Source organism: Caretta caretta, chromosome 8 (genome assembly GCF_965140235.1).
Source record: "Caretta caretta isolate rCarCar2 chromosome 8, rCarCar1.hap1, whole genome shotgun sequence".
Lineage (NCBI taxonomy): Eukaryota > Metazoa > Chordata > Testudines > Cheloniidae > Caretta > Caretta caretta.
The window spans coordinates 45,150,477-45,168,137 of record NC_134213.1 but is presented as its reverse complement, the minus strand read 5'-3'; the positions used below and the strand labels follow the sequence as shown (position 1 = coordinate 45,168,137).

Sequence of the window (17,661 nt, the reverse complement as noted above, 5' to 3'; positions counted from 1 at the left end):
GGGGATGCTGCAGGGAAGTCTACCTGCACTCCCCGAACCGCCTCTGGGCCTGGAGCAGCAGTATGTGAGGCTGACCCAGCCCCGCCCAGGAAAATACCCACCCCAGCAATCTGCACCCCATGGTGCCCTCTGACACAGCCAGCCACCGGCAAGCTAGGCCCAATTCCCGGCTTCCCAGAGACTCAGGACCACGGGCCCTTCTGCAGGAGATGCCCTGTGCGCATTCCTGCCCTTTCCCAGCAAACAAGACCGACATGCATTCCCCCCCACACCCCGCCCCCACACAATGCCATGCATGAGGCCCATTCCCTCCCAGCTCCCTGCAGTTCCACCCATGCCTGGATGGCCTCTCCTCGCTCCAGGGAGCCTGAGAGGGAAGGCACGCAGCTCCCAAGCTAAGTTCCCTGTAAGCTGCATGGCCGTGCTGCCACACAGCAGCCTATTTAGCACCATACAGGTGCTCAGGGAACCCTCCCAGGGACCCGCCGTGGCTGGGGGAGGGGCGCCCTTCCCTGGGCCCAAACCCAGCCCGACCCCCAACCTGCCATGGCTGGGGTGGCACTCCAGCCCCAACTATGCCACAGCCTGGACCTGCCACAGCTGGGGTGGCCCTACCCTGGTCCAAATGTGGCTGGGGTGGCGCAGCCCGGATCCAGCCATGGCCAGGGTGGTGTTTCGTGGCCCGGACCCAACTGTAGCTGGGGCAGTGCGGTGTGAACCTGGGTGGCTGTGCCCAGATTCAGCCGCAGCGGCCCAGCCCAGACCTGTCACAGGGCACCCTTCCCAAACCCAGTCCCGGCCCAGACCTGCCGCGGCTGGGGCACCCCACTCTGAACCTAACCCCAGCCGGACCTCCAGGGGCCAAGGGAGGGGCACATATCCTGCAGCCCCAGTCCCAGAGCTGCCATGGTGGGAAGAGGCAACTTTCCCCCCCCAGCCCAGGTGCACCCCAAACTCCTCATCCCCAGCCCCACCCCAGAGCCTGCACCCCCAGCTGCAGCCCTCAACCCCTGAATACAACCCTCTACTCCAGCCCTGAGTCCCTCACCCCCGGCCCCACCCTAGAGCCCATACCCCCAGCCGGAGTCCTCACAGCCCTGTACCGCAACCCTCTGCCTCAGCTCTGAGTCCCTCACTCCGGGCCCCACCCCAGAGCCCGCACCCCTAGCTGGAGCCCTCACACCCCTGAATCCCAACCCTCTGCCCTAGCCCTGAGCCCCCTCCCACACTTGGAACTCCTCGGCCCCACCACATGAATTTTGTTATGTGTCACACATCACCTCCACACTGGTGCACATCACAAAATTCATTCCACACATGGGTGGGAAAAATTAGAGGGAACACTGCTCCCAAGGCCCTGGGGAGGGTGCTAGACAGGCAAGGACTCCAGTGTAGCTCACGCTGCGGTGCTGCGGACCCAGGGACACTGCATGCCCTCATTACAGTGCAATGACAAGCAGAATAAAACTGCAGGCACAGTGATCGGCCAAGAGGGCTCTGGTCCAAAAGGGAGAGGAGAAGTGATGAAGGTGGGACCCAATGGGACCCCAACCGAATGAGCTTTTCAATAACCCTCTGGGTCAGGACTGGAGCTATCAGGCGCTACTGCAGTACTAATAGAGGATAATAATAGTGTTACAAGCCCTCTGCTCCCTGGTGCCCTCACCCCAGACAGCTTACCGCACAGCCAAGGGCTTCTCTCAGCCTCCAGGCACTCTTCTGCCCAAGAGCACCAAGCCTCACAACCACCAAGGCTCCGCCAGACTCTGCTCTGCCTGTCAACTGTGGTTCCTGACACCGGCTGCCTAGAGCTTGGCAAGACCCATCAGGACAGGAAGGGAAAAGCCAGGAACTGACAGGTCACCGGCTGGTCCCAGGGCAGCAAGGAGCCCAGCAACAGGCCATTCCTGGGAGTGAACATCTCAGGGAGGTTTGGCGTCAGCCACAGGAAACAGCAGCGCTGCGCCTGATCCTCAACCGGTGCAAATCAACACCACTCCACTGCCTTTGACAGATCAACACCGACTCCCACGTGCCGTGGACCTGGCTCTGCCTGCTCCACTTTCAGCAGCAAAGAGAGAGGTTCCAGGGCAGAGTGAATCACCCCAGCACATACCCAGCCATCTGAGCATCAGTGCTGCAGGCCGTCCATCGCCCCAGGCTGGATCGCCCACGTTTAGCACCAACAGCAGTGAGGGCAGAGCGCTGGAGGGGAGTGCTGTCCTTGCCATGCGGCTGACAGGGCTCTCCTCCCTCCACAGGCTGGCAGAGCAGGGTGCTGGCAGCAGAGCGTGGTATGGTTGCTCTGCTTTAGTCCTATTGACTCAGCCAGAGCCAGGCTGCCTCTGGCCTATCCCAGGGTCATGGCAACCCCAGCCTCTCATGGGGTATCACTGCGAGGGGGTCAGGGTCCTCAGCCTCCCCCAGTCCCTGGCTGTTTCTCAAGTTACAAGGTGGGGAGCCCCGGTTTCTTGTATCGGAGGCTCTCATTCACCAGGGCTCACTCCCGGGGTCTTTGCTTTTGGAAAGGGCGGTGCAGCTGCTCCAAGGTTGGCTGGAGACCCACCTGCCCTTCCTAGCCCACCCAGCAGAGTCCCCAGCTTCTCAGGGGGTTGCACCCAATAGCTGGACCAAGGGCGAACACACAGGGTAGTCTCCAGGCTCTGACTCCCTCTGCCCCACTGCCCGCCCTGGCTCTCAGCATGGGTGCGGGAGGTGGCCCCAGATTCTTCTATGGATTGTAAGGACGGGGCAGCAGCCACTTCCAGCCCCAGAACCAGGAGGTCAGACACAGGGCAGTGTACAGCCCCGCACCACAGAGGGTACTGAGGGAGACACCCTTGTCTGTCCCACAAGGAGGGCCCAGGGCTTTATCTGAGCCTAGTTAGGGAATATGTTAATCGGACAGGAGACCCTGCGACCTGGGCGAAGCACTGCGGCTATCGGGAGTGGCCTGGTGGGCAGCAGGGCAGAGCCACCCCCAATGGCTGGAGCAGGGTGGGACAGTTACCTCTGCTGACCATGGGATGCCAAGCGCTCTCCAGTCCTTCCAACTCCCACTGGACCAGAGCTGGCCAGTGGGCTGCCAAGTCTGGGATCCACCCTCTGTCATTAAAGCAACACTGGGGATTTCAGGGGAAGACAACTCCTCTCACAAAGCACCTGGCTAATTGTCAGTGCCACACATGGTGAGAACTGCTGCCTGGCCATGGCAGAAGCTAAATTGATGCCCTGAAGCATAAGATTTGATTACATTTATTTTAGCTCCTTGTCCATAAACTCACAGATTCTAGACTCTGACATACAGGCAGTGAATTCAGAAACTGTGTGAACAGAGCTTTTCTTTGCTCCGAATTTAACACCATTTACGCAAGAACCAGGGGTTTTTCCTGCTATGTGAGGCAGAATGAGCAGAGGGACCAGTCGAGCTTCTAAATTTCCCTTCACGATGTTCAGTATCTCAATCGAGTCTTTTCCAAGCCTCCATTTTCTCCCCACCCAGCCGTCTTTGCAACCTGTCTTGGGACGGGCACCATTTCTTTTTCTTAAAAGTCTATCAAAGCTGAGCCCAGTTCTGTCCCTGTTCCAAGGTACTCATGTATCCTAGTTCACTGTACACTGGCCAGGTGCCCTCTGGAGCCACCTCTGACAGCTTCTCCATTCCTATCCTCAGAGGATCCCATCAATTCAGAGACCATCAATAGAGCTGAAAAATCCAGTCTATTTCATTAACATGCCTTGCCAGGCACTTCCCCTTCTGCCTTCTAGTGTTATTAGCGAACTCTGAATCCCCCAACTCAGTGCTCTGCTGCCTTTTCCAATCAGTCTATTTCAATGGTTTGCACTCCTTTGCTCCCGCTAGAGTTACAGTTGCAAAAGTTTCCACAGAGCTCCCGGTTTTCACATGCCCAGAACTTTCTGCAGCAGCCATTCTCCATACTGATGGATAAATCCTGACTCTGTTGAACTCAAAACTGACTTCAACAGCATCAAGATTGCACCATTGGTCTTGGCATTGGGCTATCCTCTCCCCTCATGTTTTAATGTGGGCAAGCCCCAGAGGGAGCTTTTCCATATAAGAGTAAGTAAAATACACTTTTCAGACTTCAAGGCAAACATAAGAACAACCGTAGTGGCTCAGACCAGAGGTGCATCTAGCCTAGTATCCTGTCTTCCGATATTGAGGGAGTGAACAGAACAGGACAATTTACTGAGTGATCCATCCCCAGTCATCTAGTCTCAGTTTCTGGCAGGCAGATTTAGGGATTATTTAGGGAAAATTCAGATGGCTCGTTTGAATCAGGGCTCCAGCAGCCAGTGCTGAGCACTGTCCAGTTGAGGATGGACTTGCCATGTATTCTGGATAGACCAAATATTTCACAGACAGCCTATATTTAGAAATGGTAGAGAGAGGTTTTATTACAAAACATTCAGTGCTATTTTTATCCTTCCATGCTAAGGCACTTGATTCAGATCTGCTGCCCTCTGCACTAACTTGCCTATATACTTGTTTGGAGGGATCCATACACAGCAGGACAGACACCCAGGAAGGTACATGTGGGTGCCAGTGAGTTTAATCTGTCTCCCCACAGCTCCGATTTATGCAGTCTCTCTCAGCTAGCTGTGGGCTGCTGTGCAGATCAAACCTGCCTGAGCTCAGAGCATTCTGACCACCACATCCCTTCTTGCTCCTCACATACCCCTAGGCTGGGGGATGAGAGGGGAGAGCAAAGGTCCATAGCTGGCCCTGCACTGGGGGAAGCCCCTGGGGGCTTCCCCTCCGACTTGCCTTCAGACCCCCATGTCCCACTGGAGTGGCACACAGGAGCTGTAGCAACCAGGGCCCTAAATCTGTCCCAGGATTCCTGCTGCTGTTTCAGTGGAGCAGTGAGGGACCATCTCCTCTCTGTTCCATCACAGTCATATAGACAGTGCCTATTCTCACTGGTGCTTTCCAGCCATGTCAGATACAAACCTGTCTGTCTGCCCACTCAAGTCCCCCACTCTTTTTTTGGCATTACACTTTCCCCATGGCTCACTCCCATGAAATAAGCGGGACTTAGTTTGCCCAAGATGCATTAGAGTTGCATTTTCCAGATCAAGTCTTTGTTTAAAATGGCCTGTGTGCCATTCTAACAGCAGCTGATTTTCACACGGCCTGCCAGTACAGTATCACTGCAAATTTCAGGGTCATTTCCTGCTAGTCCAGCTCATTCATAAAACCAGCCCTAACACTGATCCCTGCAGCACCCTACTAAGAACCACCTCCCAGCCCCACGTGCTGCCGTTTCTACCTTTTGGTTCTCTCTGTGCTAGGGTCCGACTCATGCCAGCTACTACAGTTTAGACATAGTTGTTACCAGCAGGACTCTACTGCAGTTTCTTTGAGCAGTGAGAACTCTCTCTCTCCCTCTCATACCATATAAGTACAGCCTGCTGCAGTCTACCTGGGGTATCGGACGTCTCTAAACAAAGCGCTATACCGGCATTCCGAGGATTCATTGCTTAAAATCCCCCCTGCTGCTTATTGCTCTTGGTTTCAATATCCCTTCCATCTCTATAGATCTTTTTTCTCTTAATATCTGGTCCAACATTTTGCTATGGAAAGAAGTTGAACTTACCAGCTGGTAATTAGCAGGGCTGCTCTCCTTTTCCTGACTTGAAGATTGGATCCACACTGGCTTTTCCCCATGCTTGTTCAAACAGTTAGCCGTGATTCAGTAAACTCGTTAATTTCCCTGTTAGTCTAGGTTGCAGGTGACTTGGACTCACTGGCATATTCTGCAAAGCATTCCCTCTCTGCTCTGCAGCGATCACTAATTATCAGAAGGGTTTCCTTTACTGCCTAATGGGCCAAACAAGTTTACATAGTGAGATTTTAAAAAGCAGTTTCCTAGCTCCAACATTTTCCTTCCCCTTCTCAATACTTACTCTAATTTATTTGCTCCCCTAGTGTATTAGCAAAGCCCTCTTTTGGCTAGCCTGGCATTGCTCTGCCCTTCTGCAAGCCGTGAACAAGCCCCACCCAGCATCTCTGAACTTCACATCCTGGAGCAGCCCTTTGCAAAGCTGGGGCGTGTGTGTGTGTGGGGGGGGGGGGCGGACGTCCTATTCCTTGCACTCTCCTGCACGGGGACAAGCATCATTTGCACTCTGCCAGGTTCCCCTTCTGCAGTGTCCCTATGTTTGCTCTCCTGCCCAGCCGCACTCAGGGAGCCTGATCCTCCTCAGGGCCCTCCTGTAGCCAAACCTGAGAGAAAGAGCCTCTGAATCAGCTGCATTACCAGGGTCTCCCCAGTAATTTCCTCCGGGACCCCAAGCAGGTGGGGAGCATACAAGGCCCTCAGTGTAGTCTCCCTGGATCCTGGGCCTTAGAAAAAGGTGAGAGCTCTCCCCAGCTCAGCGCATTTCAGGATCAAGCCCCACAGTGAATATTCTTATCTTCACACATCATTCCCTTCTGACCCTCAGCCAATACCAGTCAGCCCTGACGATTTACTGCACTCAAGCTTCCCCTTTTGTGGCTTCAGTCTTTGGCAAGGCCGCACTGGGATGATTTTCACTATCATTGTCTGAAGAGTCATGCCAATAAATCCACTTAATTGCGATGCTTTCCCCATTTCCACGACCCTTGGGAACGTGGGGTCCCGCACCCAGGCAGCCTGCTGGCTTCCTACCACTAGGACAGCTGTTTCTGGCAAAGAGCAAAGGGGCAGTATCCTGCTGCTGGGACTAGCAAGATGCTAGCTTGGCCCCACTCTTAGAGCAACCTCAAGCCTCTCCTAACCTGCTCCCCACTGTCCACATCCTCCAGGGGCCACTCAGTAGCCAGGAATAGCTGGAGGAATGCGCTGCTTTGGTCACACCCACTTTAGCATGTCACAGGGGAGGGGGGCTGCAAGAGGGCACCTGAGTGAGCTGCTACATGGGTTCTCTGCACATTGGGTTTTCCTCCTGCACAGAGGGGAATGCCCAGGTAGCCAATTAAACCAGCTTTATGAGCCTTCGGCACCTCCACAGCACCCATGAGTCAGGCCCGTAGATTTTACTGGTTTTCCTGTGCTTCTGCAAACTCTCTGCACCTCTATTACAGTGTCTTAGCTAGCCTCCCCACAGAGCTCACCACCTGTCCAGGCAGGCACAAATATGGGGGTCTAAAAAGCAGGCAGACAGGGTACCAAATTGCTTTGCAAAACCTTGCCCAGCTGAGATTGCACTTGTAGCACCTAACAGAAGAGGACTGAGAGCGGTAGTAGCACAAGGCTTGTTCTGCTCCCATCCATGTCAAAGGCAGCAGGAGCAGGCCCAGTTTTGTGATTTCCCTCATCTCTTAACATATTTGGACCCTTAGAGCAGTTTTAGCTAGTGCACATCAACGCAGCTCCCCTGAGGGCAATGGGGCTGCATGGAGGCACACCAGCCAAGCTGGCCCCTTGTTGCCACCACATCTGGGAAACCTGCAGTGCACCAGTTGTGTCCTTCTGAAATTAATAGGCAGCAGGTTTAAACACAAACAAAAGGAAGTATTTTTTCACACAACACAGTCAACCTGTGAAACTCCTTGCCAGAGAATGTTGTAAAGGCCAAGACTATAAAAGGGTTCAAAAAAGAACTAGGTAAGTTAATGGAGGATAGGTCCATCAATGGCTATTAGCCAGGATGGGCAGGGATGGTGTCCCTAGCCTCTGTTTGCTAGAAACTGGAAATAGGCGACAGGGAACGGATCACTTGATGATTACCTGCTCTGTTCATTCCCTCTGAGGCACCTAACATTGGCCACTGTTGGAAGACAGGATAATGGGCTAGATGGATCTTTGGTCTGATGCAGTATGGCCGTTCTTATGTTCTGGCCCCTGGGATTTTTAAAGCAATAGACCTTGGTCATCTCCAGTATGGAGCAATCTTTCCATACCATGTATGGCTGCTTTTTATATAGCACAGCTCATCCTCTCCAGCAGCCTAACCTAGCTCTCTCACACAGCCGGGAGTCAGGGTCACCCAATGGCATGAAATACTAACACCACTCACCTTCTTTTACCAAGCCAAGTATTTCAGCTGACTCAGTTGAAGTTTTAAGCTTCCAGCATTAGCATAAAAAGACACTTCATACCGAATATTGCCACGGCCTTAGTCTGAACCTCATTGAGTTGCAACCCTGCTTTTGGGGGGGGGGGGGGGGAGGCTGGGAACAGATGGGTGGACACCAATGCTTGTCTCAGAATATCCTTCAAATTCACTCTCTCTGACACACGCACTGAGACCCACCCATACTCCAGTGAAGTGCTCCTTGGTTGGGACTCTGTCTGCTCTTATTTAGCACATCCATGAATGACTAGGGAAGAGCAAACAGAGCTGTGACAGACCCCCGCCCCAAATGACAGCAACTAGGAGGGATGTGGCCTACGCTCCAGAAGAAACAGAAATCACTCAAGAGGTCCCTTCTGAGGTTAAAAACATTGTCAGGAAATAACTCAAGGGGAATCAGATCTGAGAAATGAAAAACAAAGACAGCTGGAAGGGAGAAAAGTATCTAGTGGGAGATTATGGCAATAGGAACACAAAGATGTGACAGGACAGCAAGCCAGCGATGAGCGTGCGATGGGGCTGGAAAGGAAAACCCAATGGGATTGGGAGCTGCATGTGCAGAGCAGGGAGGTATGGGACCCTGGTGTGCATGAAACTAGCCTATTGTGTTTGACAGAAAGTGGTGAGTCATTAACAGGCAATCATAGGAGAGAACTGGAGCAAGGAGACAAGCAATGCAGCTGAGCAGGGCGCTGGAGACATCTCTGCAGCTGGGGCTGCCTGATGCCCAGAATAATGGGGCCTGAGCCTGCTGTAAAGGATTCTTTGTACCAGAAGAGCCCAATATGCACTGCTTCTTTAGATGACAAAAAAAGGGGTAACTTGGTAGAAGTCTACCAACACCTAAAGGGTGCAAAAACCCTGCGGAGAGGGGAATTATCCAGGCCGGAGGAGAAGCAACAGTTTTTTAAAAAGGAGAATTGAAACAATCAGGAAGACAGCTCTGCCAGGGAGATCTGTCCTTAGACCATGGAACAGACTTCCTGGGACAGCAGTCCCATCGCTGCTGGTATTTACACTGGCCTGGACAAAGCGCTGACGCTACGTCACAGGGAAGAACTCCAGAGAGGCTCCAGAGGGAGAGTGGCAGTGGATGGGCTAAAAATAACTTACCAGGTAACTGTTAGGTCACATATTTGGTCCCTTGTGGCCTTGGAATCTATTATCTCACCATCTTTGCCATCTCTGGACCTAATTCCCATTGCCTTGCACCAGTGTAGCAAGTGTAAATGCTGCCTGAGTGTGAAGCATGGTACCCCCATTCTGGCTGGCACAAGAGACTTTAAGAGCAGTATGTACTGATAGGGGTGGCTACAGGTAACACAGACAGACTCTGGAGAGAGCACCTTTTAACAAGGAGATGGCTTCTCTGGGCCTGTGGGTGAGCTAGTCAATGGACAAACTGTTTATTTGCAGCTACAGACGAATGTTTAGACTCCACCGTCTACCTTTGCAATGGCTTCTGGGATAACCAGGGAACCAGGACTGGCACAAGAATCAGGGCCTGCATACTCTGCTCCCCCCTGCCCTCAGGAGATCACTGTTGGCTGCTGGAAATTCAATTTTTGATCCAAAAAATGGGGAAGGATCAGAAGATTGGAGAAAAACAAATTTTCCACCATGTTCCCCCAAGGAAAGAAAAGGGATCTGGCCATTCTCCTTCTGTACCCCGAGAGTAAAATAATAGAGGATGGGGGAAACCACTACACATCTCTCAGCTATCAGAATCATGAGCAAGCAGGAACCGTGCATTGGTACATCAAGATTTTGCCACACAAAGCCGAGTGCTTTTTTCACTAGGCTCAGTGGCTGAAGGGATGTAGCAGACACGCTATATTTGGACTTTATAAAGCATGCAATACTCTCTCACATCATCATACTCTTAGAACTGAAGTCAGCTTTGGTATAAATACTAGTATGTGGATAGAAAGTGGTCAGAAGGGCCATCCAGAAAGGTTAATGACAGATTATGCTAACCCACACAATAGCAGTGCTGGACAGAGGGTGCAATGGGTAGGCTTAGCTACAGCCTATCTTTATTTATGCTGGGAAGGGGGGCACAGGCAGCACCGGAATGAAATTCAGATGAAACTAAAATGTGGGAGGGGCAGGAGGGAGACATACTCCAGGCAGAAAATACACGGTTCAGAGAATTGACGACCTAGTGGTTAGGGGACTAGCCCAGGACTGAGAGAACCCTAGTTCAGTCCCCTGCTCTGCAACAGACTTCCTGCATGACCTTGGGCAAGTCACTTAATCTTTGTCAGTTCCCTAGCTGTAGAAGGGGGCTAACAGTAGTGCCTGATCTCCCAGGGAGTTATGAGGATAACTATGCTAAAAGGGTTTGTAAAAAAATCCTTTACATAGAGCTAGGAAAGAACTAAACTCATACATCTGGGGGAAATGGTCCAAACCCCAGCTCCAGGTTGCGCTAGGAGGCCAGGATGCTGAAAGAAGCAAATCAGACACAAGGCTGCAGCGTGACAAAACTGGAAAAAGAAAACAATGCAGACACAGCTCAGGGCTGCATATGTAAAATCATCATCACAGCACCTGTCCACTAGGCCATGCTGATTCAACTTCATTCTGTTCCTGGGCACATTACCAGATACCGACAAAGTGGAGAGAGTCAGTTCAGAGAGGGGTGACAGAGTTAGCAGGGTACTGGATTGATAAGGAAAGATTAAAAGACCTAAATCTGTCTGAGATGGCTAAGGGGGAACACAACAGTAACATCTGCAGGGTGTAAACAGCACAGAGAGAGAGAGAGAGAGAGAGGAGACAGCATGATACACAGATATATCTAGGACTGATGGGATGAAATTAAGAAAGGGAAAATCTAGATTAAATATTAAGATAAACTTTCTTGGTAATGAAATGTATTAGGCTGCGAAAGCAGCCCCCAGAGTAGCAATGGAATAGCTATCTATCAGCACATTCAAGCAGCAGTAAACACGCATTGGAAAAGTCCTGAATTGGCCAGTGGCAGATGGCCCGGACACACTTAACCAGGGCTTTTCCATCCCTGCCTAGACTCAAAGGTGGAAATGACGAAGTAGGGAAGAGGGTTAAGACACATGAATGGTTTGATCTCCTCCTGACAGAAGCATGAGAGCTGCTCTATCCCGTCTACATGAATGAGGCAGGGTGCAGGGAACAAGGACACTGAAGGGAACTGCAGCTCCTCAGCCCTGGCTGTTATTGCTCACTGTTGAGAAGATGGTCCATATAAACGTGTAAGAGAGGGAAAGCGGGTGACTAAGTGATGTACTGGATCTCATCCTACCCCTGCTCACAGAGAACATAAGAAGTGGTAGATTTCCCCTCTGCCACTCATAAGAGATGACCACTGAAAAGCTGGTGTGGGAAATGCCTGCTGATTTGGCTCTCCTGGTTTAGAGCAGTAGGAATACCTTTATGAAAGAGAAACGGAGACCCTGGAATAAACACTCCACTCATACCCACTTGCAAAACAGCACAGAGCCGCATGAGCCCAAAGGGGTCCTACAGCTTGACCTAAAGTTTTCAAAGCAGTGGACTGGAGGGACCGCACAAGCTGAGAACATGGAGCGGAGGCATCATGTCCCATGCCACCCTGATAGGAACATGCCCTGTCAGGTCAGACTGGGCTTTATCACCCCAACCCCCCCTCAGCCCTTTTGTCTTGAGGGCTGGGAACTCTTTCCTTTTGCTGCACAGAGGAGCTTGCGGACCATTACAACCCACGGAGCAAAGCTTAGCCCAGGAGGAATGAGTCACGTTTCAAGGCTGGCAGAGAGACTGTCTCAACCACAGAAACGGAAAAGATTCCAATCAAGGGTTCCACATGAGCTGGATCTGACTGTAGCCTAAAACGGGTCATTTCTTTGTTAGCCCAAGAGACGATATCAGTGATATAGCAACTACCAAAAAAGGCCCTGGTTGGCCAGGTAATCGGTGACAAAACAACCATTTCCCTCCTCTCTGGCTGCCACTGTCCTTGTCAAAGGGCCCAGCTCTGTCTGCAAGGGAGAACGTGCTTCTCCCAGACACTTGCTTTCTCTTTACTCTGCCATGCGGTTGCAGAGGTAGCCGTGGTCCTATGAGCAGCACTTAACTGACTGGGAAAGATTAGGGGGAAAAAACAAAAAAAAAAAACCCATGCATTTGTGAGATAGCACAAAACATTTAAAATCGCTTTCATAGGGAGGGAATCTTTATTTGGCCCATGGGGAGAGGAACGAAGGGAGGAGTAGGAGAAAGATGGAGGAGGATCAACTAAAATGGAATGACTCAAATGTGCAAATACATTTCATAACCTCCCCTGAAGGGCCAGAAACAAGTACATAGACGAGACACACGTGGGTTGCATAGATCGCCATTTCCAGGGCAGCTCTAAATGCACCACTCCTATCGTATCATTAGTAACAAGTCAACCCTCCCAGAGTCAGTCAGCCAGGCTTGCTCTGTTAGTGACCAGTTTCCATCCAGGGCAGGTGGCAGGGTGAAGGCCAGAGCTCAGAAGGCATGCTGGGGTAGGACTCTCACACTCTGCTGTTCCCCACCTCCAAAGGCGCCTAGGGTCTCCAGCCTGCGCAAATGCTCCATGCTTCTGCCAAGAGCCTCTTCCAGTCGTCCACGGAGTGCCTGGGCCCTCTCCAGCTCAGCCTGCAGAGTCTGGCCTCTCTCAGGGCTAATTAGACATGTCATACAGAAAGGGAAGAGGGTTAGACAGGCTTCACAGAATGTCCACATCAGCAAGGATGCAGAGCAGTGGTGGTTAGACGTGAGCCAACACTTACTCAGAGCACTGCTCATCAGTGCTCCAAAGGTAGATCCAGCGTCGGCCTCTTCTGCTTCTCTTCTAACTTTTACCAGAAACAGCTGCAGGCGCTAGGCCCCAGCACCTCCCTCCCACATGGGTCAGGCACAGACTCCTACACCCACAGAGCAGTTCCCCCAGACTCACTCCCAATCCTCTGGGAAGCAGGGCAGGGACGGTGGCTTCCTGGCCATCGCTAGTTATCACCATTGACCCAGGTACCAAGAGAAACTCCATGTGCACATGGCTCCTTCAGCCCCGCAAACTGCTCAGCTCCCCACCACCACCTTGGAAGGCACAGGGTTTGCATGGTGGAGGGTAGCAACGTCAGTTACGCTGTTATGGAGGGGAATGACCTGGACAAACCACTAGAAGCCCCCAGCAATTTTCAGATCAATGATTTAACAAAGGGATGTGCAGCCTCTCAGATGTCAGGAGACTAGGCCAAAGGAGCAGGAAGAAATCAAGGGGAGAGAAGAGAGAATCTGAAAGGAGCATTAGAGCTCTGGGGTGTGATTAACTCCTGCTGTCTCGCCTGCCTCATGTGATCTCCTCTGCCATGGGAAGGATGCTGCCTTTAAATCAGCCACTCCCCAGCAGCAGCCCACCGAATAGTTCCCTGTTCACACCGGGTCAGCCCTTCTGCAGCACACACAGGCTCACGGACATGCTAGTGCTTCAACTTTTCCCGTTGAACAAGTCCTCTGGAGGGAGTGCAGCTCCAACACCTCGCAGGACCACACGGGCAGTGACAGCACAAGAGCAGCCCGAGGGCCCCCTACCTGTTTGGGTGAGTGTGGAACTTCACCAGACTGCTGTACAGCTGCCTTTCTGCTTGCAGAGCTTCATTCAAACGACTCCTCTCTGCCACCAGCCCTTCCAGCATCAGCAACAGCTGGGGAGAACGGAGGCAAAAAGCAACAGGCACAGAGGTAGGAGCTCAGCAAGGCCTTCACCCCCACCTAGACACACGTGAGAGGCAGAGTCCAGCCAAGAGACAGAAGTTGGTCATGTCAGGGACATGGAGATGAGATGCTGACCTCTGCCCTTGAGGGGGATCCAAACCACCTCTCTGTGCCACAAAGAGGGTCTGAGCCCCTCTTACACCTGCATGTACAGTGGCACACTCCCTCCCAGGCAAAAGCATTACAGTGCAGAACTGGCAATAGAGAACTAACTAACTGCAGGAACTGGAAACAGGCCTCAGCCTGCGGCCCATGAGATATCCCCCCTGTGGGAGATTCCATCAGAGCACGTGCTACCTGTTGCCTTCTGTTCCCTGTAGCCTCCTGTCCTCGTGACTCTGCTGTGACTACTTTCTCCCGAAGCACCAGGACTTCTTGGGTCAGTCGCTCCACAGCTGGGATTTCTTCAGGGTCAACCAGCTGCATCTGCAGGTCCTGAAAGCCAAGGAGAGCAGAGCTAGCTGGAGATCAACAACAGGAGACACCTCTTGAACGTCATACAAATCAGTGGGAGCCGGAGTTACAAAGGTCCCTAGAGACACTGGAGATTAGGGTCTCTAACAAGGGGAACTCCTATCCCTTCCAAGGGTGAGCCAGATAATTCAGAAAAAAAACACATTCAGGCGGTGTGCAGCACCAACATCCCAAAGCAAACCTTACTGTTGCTTTGTGCTAACAGGAGCCTGGCTCAAGACTCCAGACAGGATGCAAGGCACCCTGCATGCTCCAGAACTCCTAAACAAGGTCCAGGATGCACAGCAAGCGCACTCCAGGAGAAACGAGATCACCAAATGAGCATCTGGGCAGAATGCTGGGAGACTCCTCAATAACGAGATGTCATAAGGAGCCCTGGGTTTCCAACTCTTTGTGTTTTACAGGAACCATGGAGCGAGGCCCAGGATGCCAAGCCCAAGATGTTACAAGATCCATGCATGAGACCTCGACTACAGCTCGGGAGTCTCCTCATGCATCCACCTCATTGCTGATCTCTATGGAAACCTTGCTTCCTGGTTCTGACATTTTACAGTACACTGGAAGCCAGCTAGAGGGCTCGAGGTGGGGGGGGGGGAAACTGGAGGTTCTTCACTAGCGTCCCTGGGCAGAGATGATCAGAGAGTATGTCAGGAGAACTGTAGTGATCCCACCTTTATAAGGTCCTCTTTGCTCTGGATCTTCCTGGTCAGGGACTCAATATCTGAGGCCTGCACCTGCAGCTCCTCCTCCTGTGCTGTCACCACAGATTGAAGAGAAGAGAGCTCCAACTACAGAGCAGAGACCATAGGGTCAGCGAAAGCTCCGCAACCCAGACACATGCCATAAACCCTCCATGTCACTGCCCCAATCATCCCACCCCCATGCCCCTAAGCTGTGGTGCTGGCCAGAGTCGTGAGTGACCTCCTTTACTCCGTGCAACACTACTACATGTTGTACAATGTCTCTATCTGAGTCTAAAGACAACATTTCTGAGAAAGGCAGAGGAGGGCCAAACTGGCCCAGGAAGGAAACTTACTTTCAGACTCATCAAGTCAGCACTGCAACCCCATAACCAGACCCTTTGTTCACCCCTCTATCAAGAGAGGTGCCTGTGGAGTTGATGGTCCCATTGCCATGGAGATTAAGGACCAGCATCAATCTGTCAGCTTCATGACTATGACACCACGTGGGGACAATCCCTAGTCCAGTGGTTCTCAACCTATTTATCATTGTGGACTGTGCTGGGCTGCAGGTTGAGAACCACAGCGTGCTTCCCCACAAACCTCCCTCCACAGATCCCTAGGTCTAGTGCCTCCCGCCCAGAGATCCCTTCACAGAGCGGGGCCAAGAGTGGGCAGGATGGCAGTGACCCCAGACCCTGCTGTGCAGGACTGGGCAGCAGCCCAAACCCTGGACTCGGCCACGTGGGGCTGGGTTGTAGGGCAGCTGGCGGCAGCCCGGACCCCAGCCCTCACCGAGCCAGCCAGCAGCCCCGGGCCCTGGACCCCACCAGGCTGGTGGGCAGCTCCGGACCAGCTGGACCACTGCGCTGGGTGACCAGGCAGCCAGGAACCTGGACCCCATGTGGACCGGCAGCCCGCTGGTTGAGAACCGCTGCCTTAGTCAGTAGTGAGGCATAAAGGTCGCTACACCAGAAACCAGAGCGTCCCCAGGATAAAGCATGGGCCAGCTACTCACAAATGTAATGAGCTTATTTCCTAAACTGAAACCATCTAGATATCTCTAGGGTGGAACACAGCAGCAGTTTAACAGTACACTGCTTGTGACAGGACGTGAAAAAGAAACCTATATCCAACAAAAATACAAGAGGACATAGGGAGGCTGAATGTAATCACCAGAGATGGAATCTGACTAGGACACCAGGGCTAGCACCTTCCATTCCCACGCAGGGTGCTACAGGGTCCTCACCAGAAACCAAATAATTAATACTCTATGCTTCCAGGGTCAGTACAAACACTGAGCGAGAGACAGCCAGTTCCCCACAGGGTGGGAGTATGAACACAGCATGGCTGTTTGAAAGCAGACCAGGCTGGATTTGGTCTTGAGTGAAATAAGCCTCAGACTCCAGACGCTCAGGGTCCCTCCACATACTCACCCGGCTTTCCCTTTCCTTTCTTGCCATTAGCTCCAGTTCCTCTCTGGCATTAACAAGCTCCTTCTCCAGCTCGGCAGCCGTCTCCAACAGGCCTGGAGAGGAAACCACAGCCCAAAAAGTTACACTAACATAGGGCTTGAATCATTTACCAGACACACCCTGGTTTTCTAACTGCAAGCATTAGAAACAGAATCATTTTCCAAATTAGAGCTCAAATCCTTAACAGAACTGGACGGAGATGGATTTTTCAAAGCCTTTTCTAATGCTCCTGCTCCCATAGTGATCCTCAACTGCCAGCCGCCCCAGAGTCCATTCCCGATGCCCTCCCCTCCAGAGTCCAGTGGCCCCAGCCCTGGGAAAATTCCAAGTATCCCCTACCACCCTCCCAGATTAACTGCACTCCTCCCAGTCAAGGAGGGCAGGACATTCTGACTAGCCCAGTGATCAGAAAACACCAGCTCCCACTCCCACACCAACTTCCTCCACTTAGCACTGGAGTCCAGAACCCATCAGTGATTCCTGAGCACCAGTCTCCCATCCCAAATCTAAGCCACAGTCATTGAGTGCCCCAAGTTTTATTCCCAGTATCACACCCCTGGGGAAGGACAACTCCAGTCAATACTCCTGGTTAGAGTTCTTTGGTGTCTTTGCAGGCTGTTTGTCACATGAGACAGTTCTCCCCATAGCAAAAGCCTTGTACGGACTGGAGAGAAGCTGCCGCTGTACCGACCTTTCTCCATCCTGAATTTGCTGTCCTCTCCCTTGGAAATTCCGGTAGTGGTAGCATTCCCACAACCTCCTGGCAGTAATTCCTGAAAACACAAAGCGATTCCTGGTTTTACCCCCTCAGAGATCACCCTGTGCACCCTGCACTGTTCAGACCCGACCACCCACCTCCAGACCTCACCATCCAGTGCTAAGACCAAACACGACACATGCTCACTGGTCACAAAGACCATTGGCCAAATGGGGTTTTCAGTTATGAGGGAGCTGACCAGAGGACTGCAAGTTTTTGGGGCTCCCAGATCCCAGAGGAATGGATGGAGACAAGCACAAATGGGATTAAAGCTTAAATCTGGTGTGACAAACAAGCCTGGGAAGTCAGGAAAGGGACTCCAAAGAGAGGCGTCCAGAGCAGGAAAACGGGTTCTTGGTCACTGCGTTTGGGTTAAACCAAGGGGGACTATGTAGCAGGGACACCAGAGAAGCGGCTGCAGCAA

General features: G+C 52.2%; 1 protein-coding gene across 8 annotated transcripts in view; it reads right to left on the bottom strand.

Annotated features, from left to right (window-relative positions):
- The window catches only part of PDE4DIP (phosphodiesterase 4D interacting protein), a 152,576-nt gene that overhangs the window by 36,958 nt on the left and 97,957 nt on the right, over positions 1 to 17,661 (bottom strand). For all 8 annotated transcript variants that reach the window (XM_048861884.2, XM_048861887.2, XM_048861881.2 and 5 more), the window contains 6 exons: positions 17,172 to 17,253; positions 16,442 to 16,533; positions 14,997 to 15,113; positions 14,149 to 14,286; positions 13,669 to 13,781; positions 12,630 to 12,757 (listed from right to left, as the gene is read on the bottom strand). In XM_048861884.2, coding sequence (XP_048717841.2) covers positions 12,630 to 12,757; positions 13,669 to 13,781; positions 14,149 to 14,286; positions 14,997 to 15,113; positions 16,442 to 16,533; positions 17,172 to 17,253 — 670 coding nt within the window. The remainder of the gene's footprint in view (positions 1 to 12,629; positions 12,758 to 13,668; positions 13,782 to 14,148; positions 14,287 to 14,996; positions 15,114 to 16,441; positions 16,534 to 17,171; positions 17,254 to 17,661) is intronic.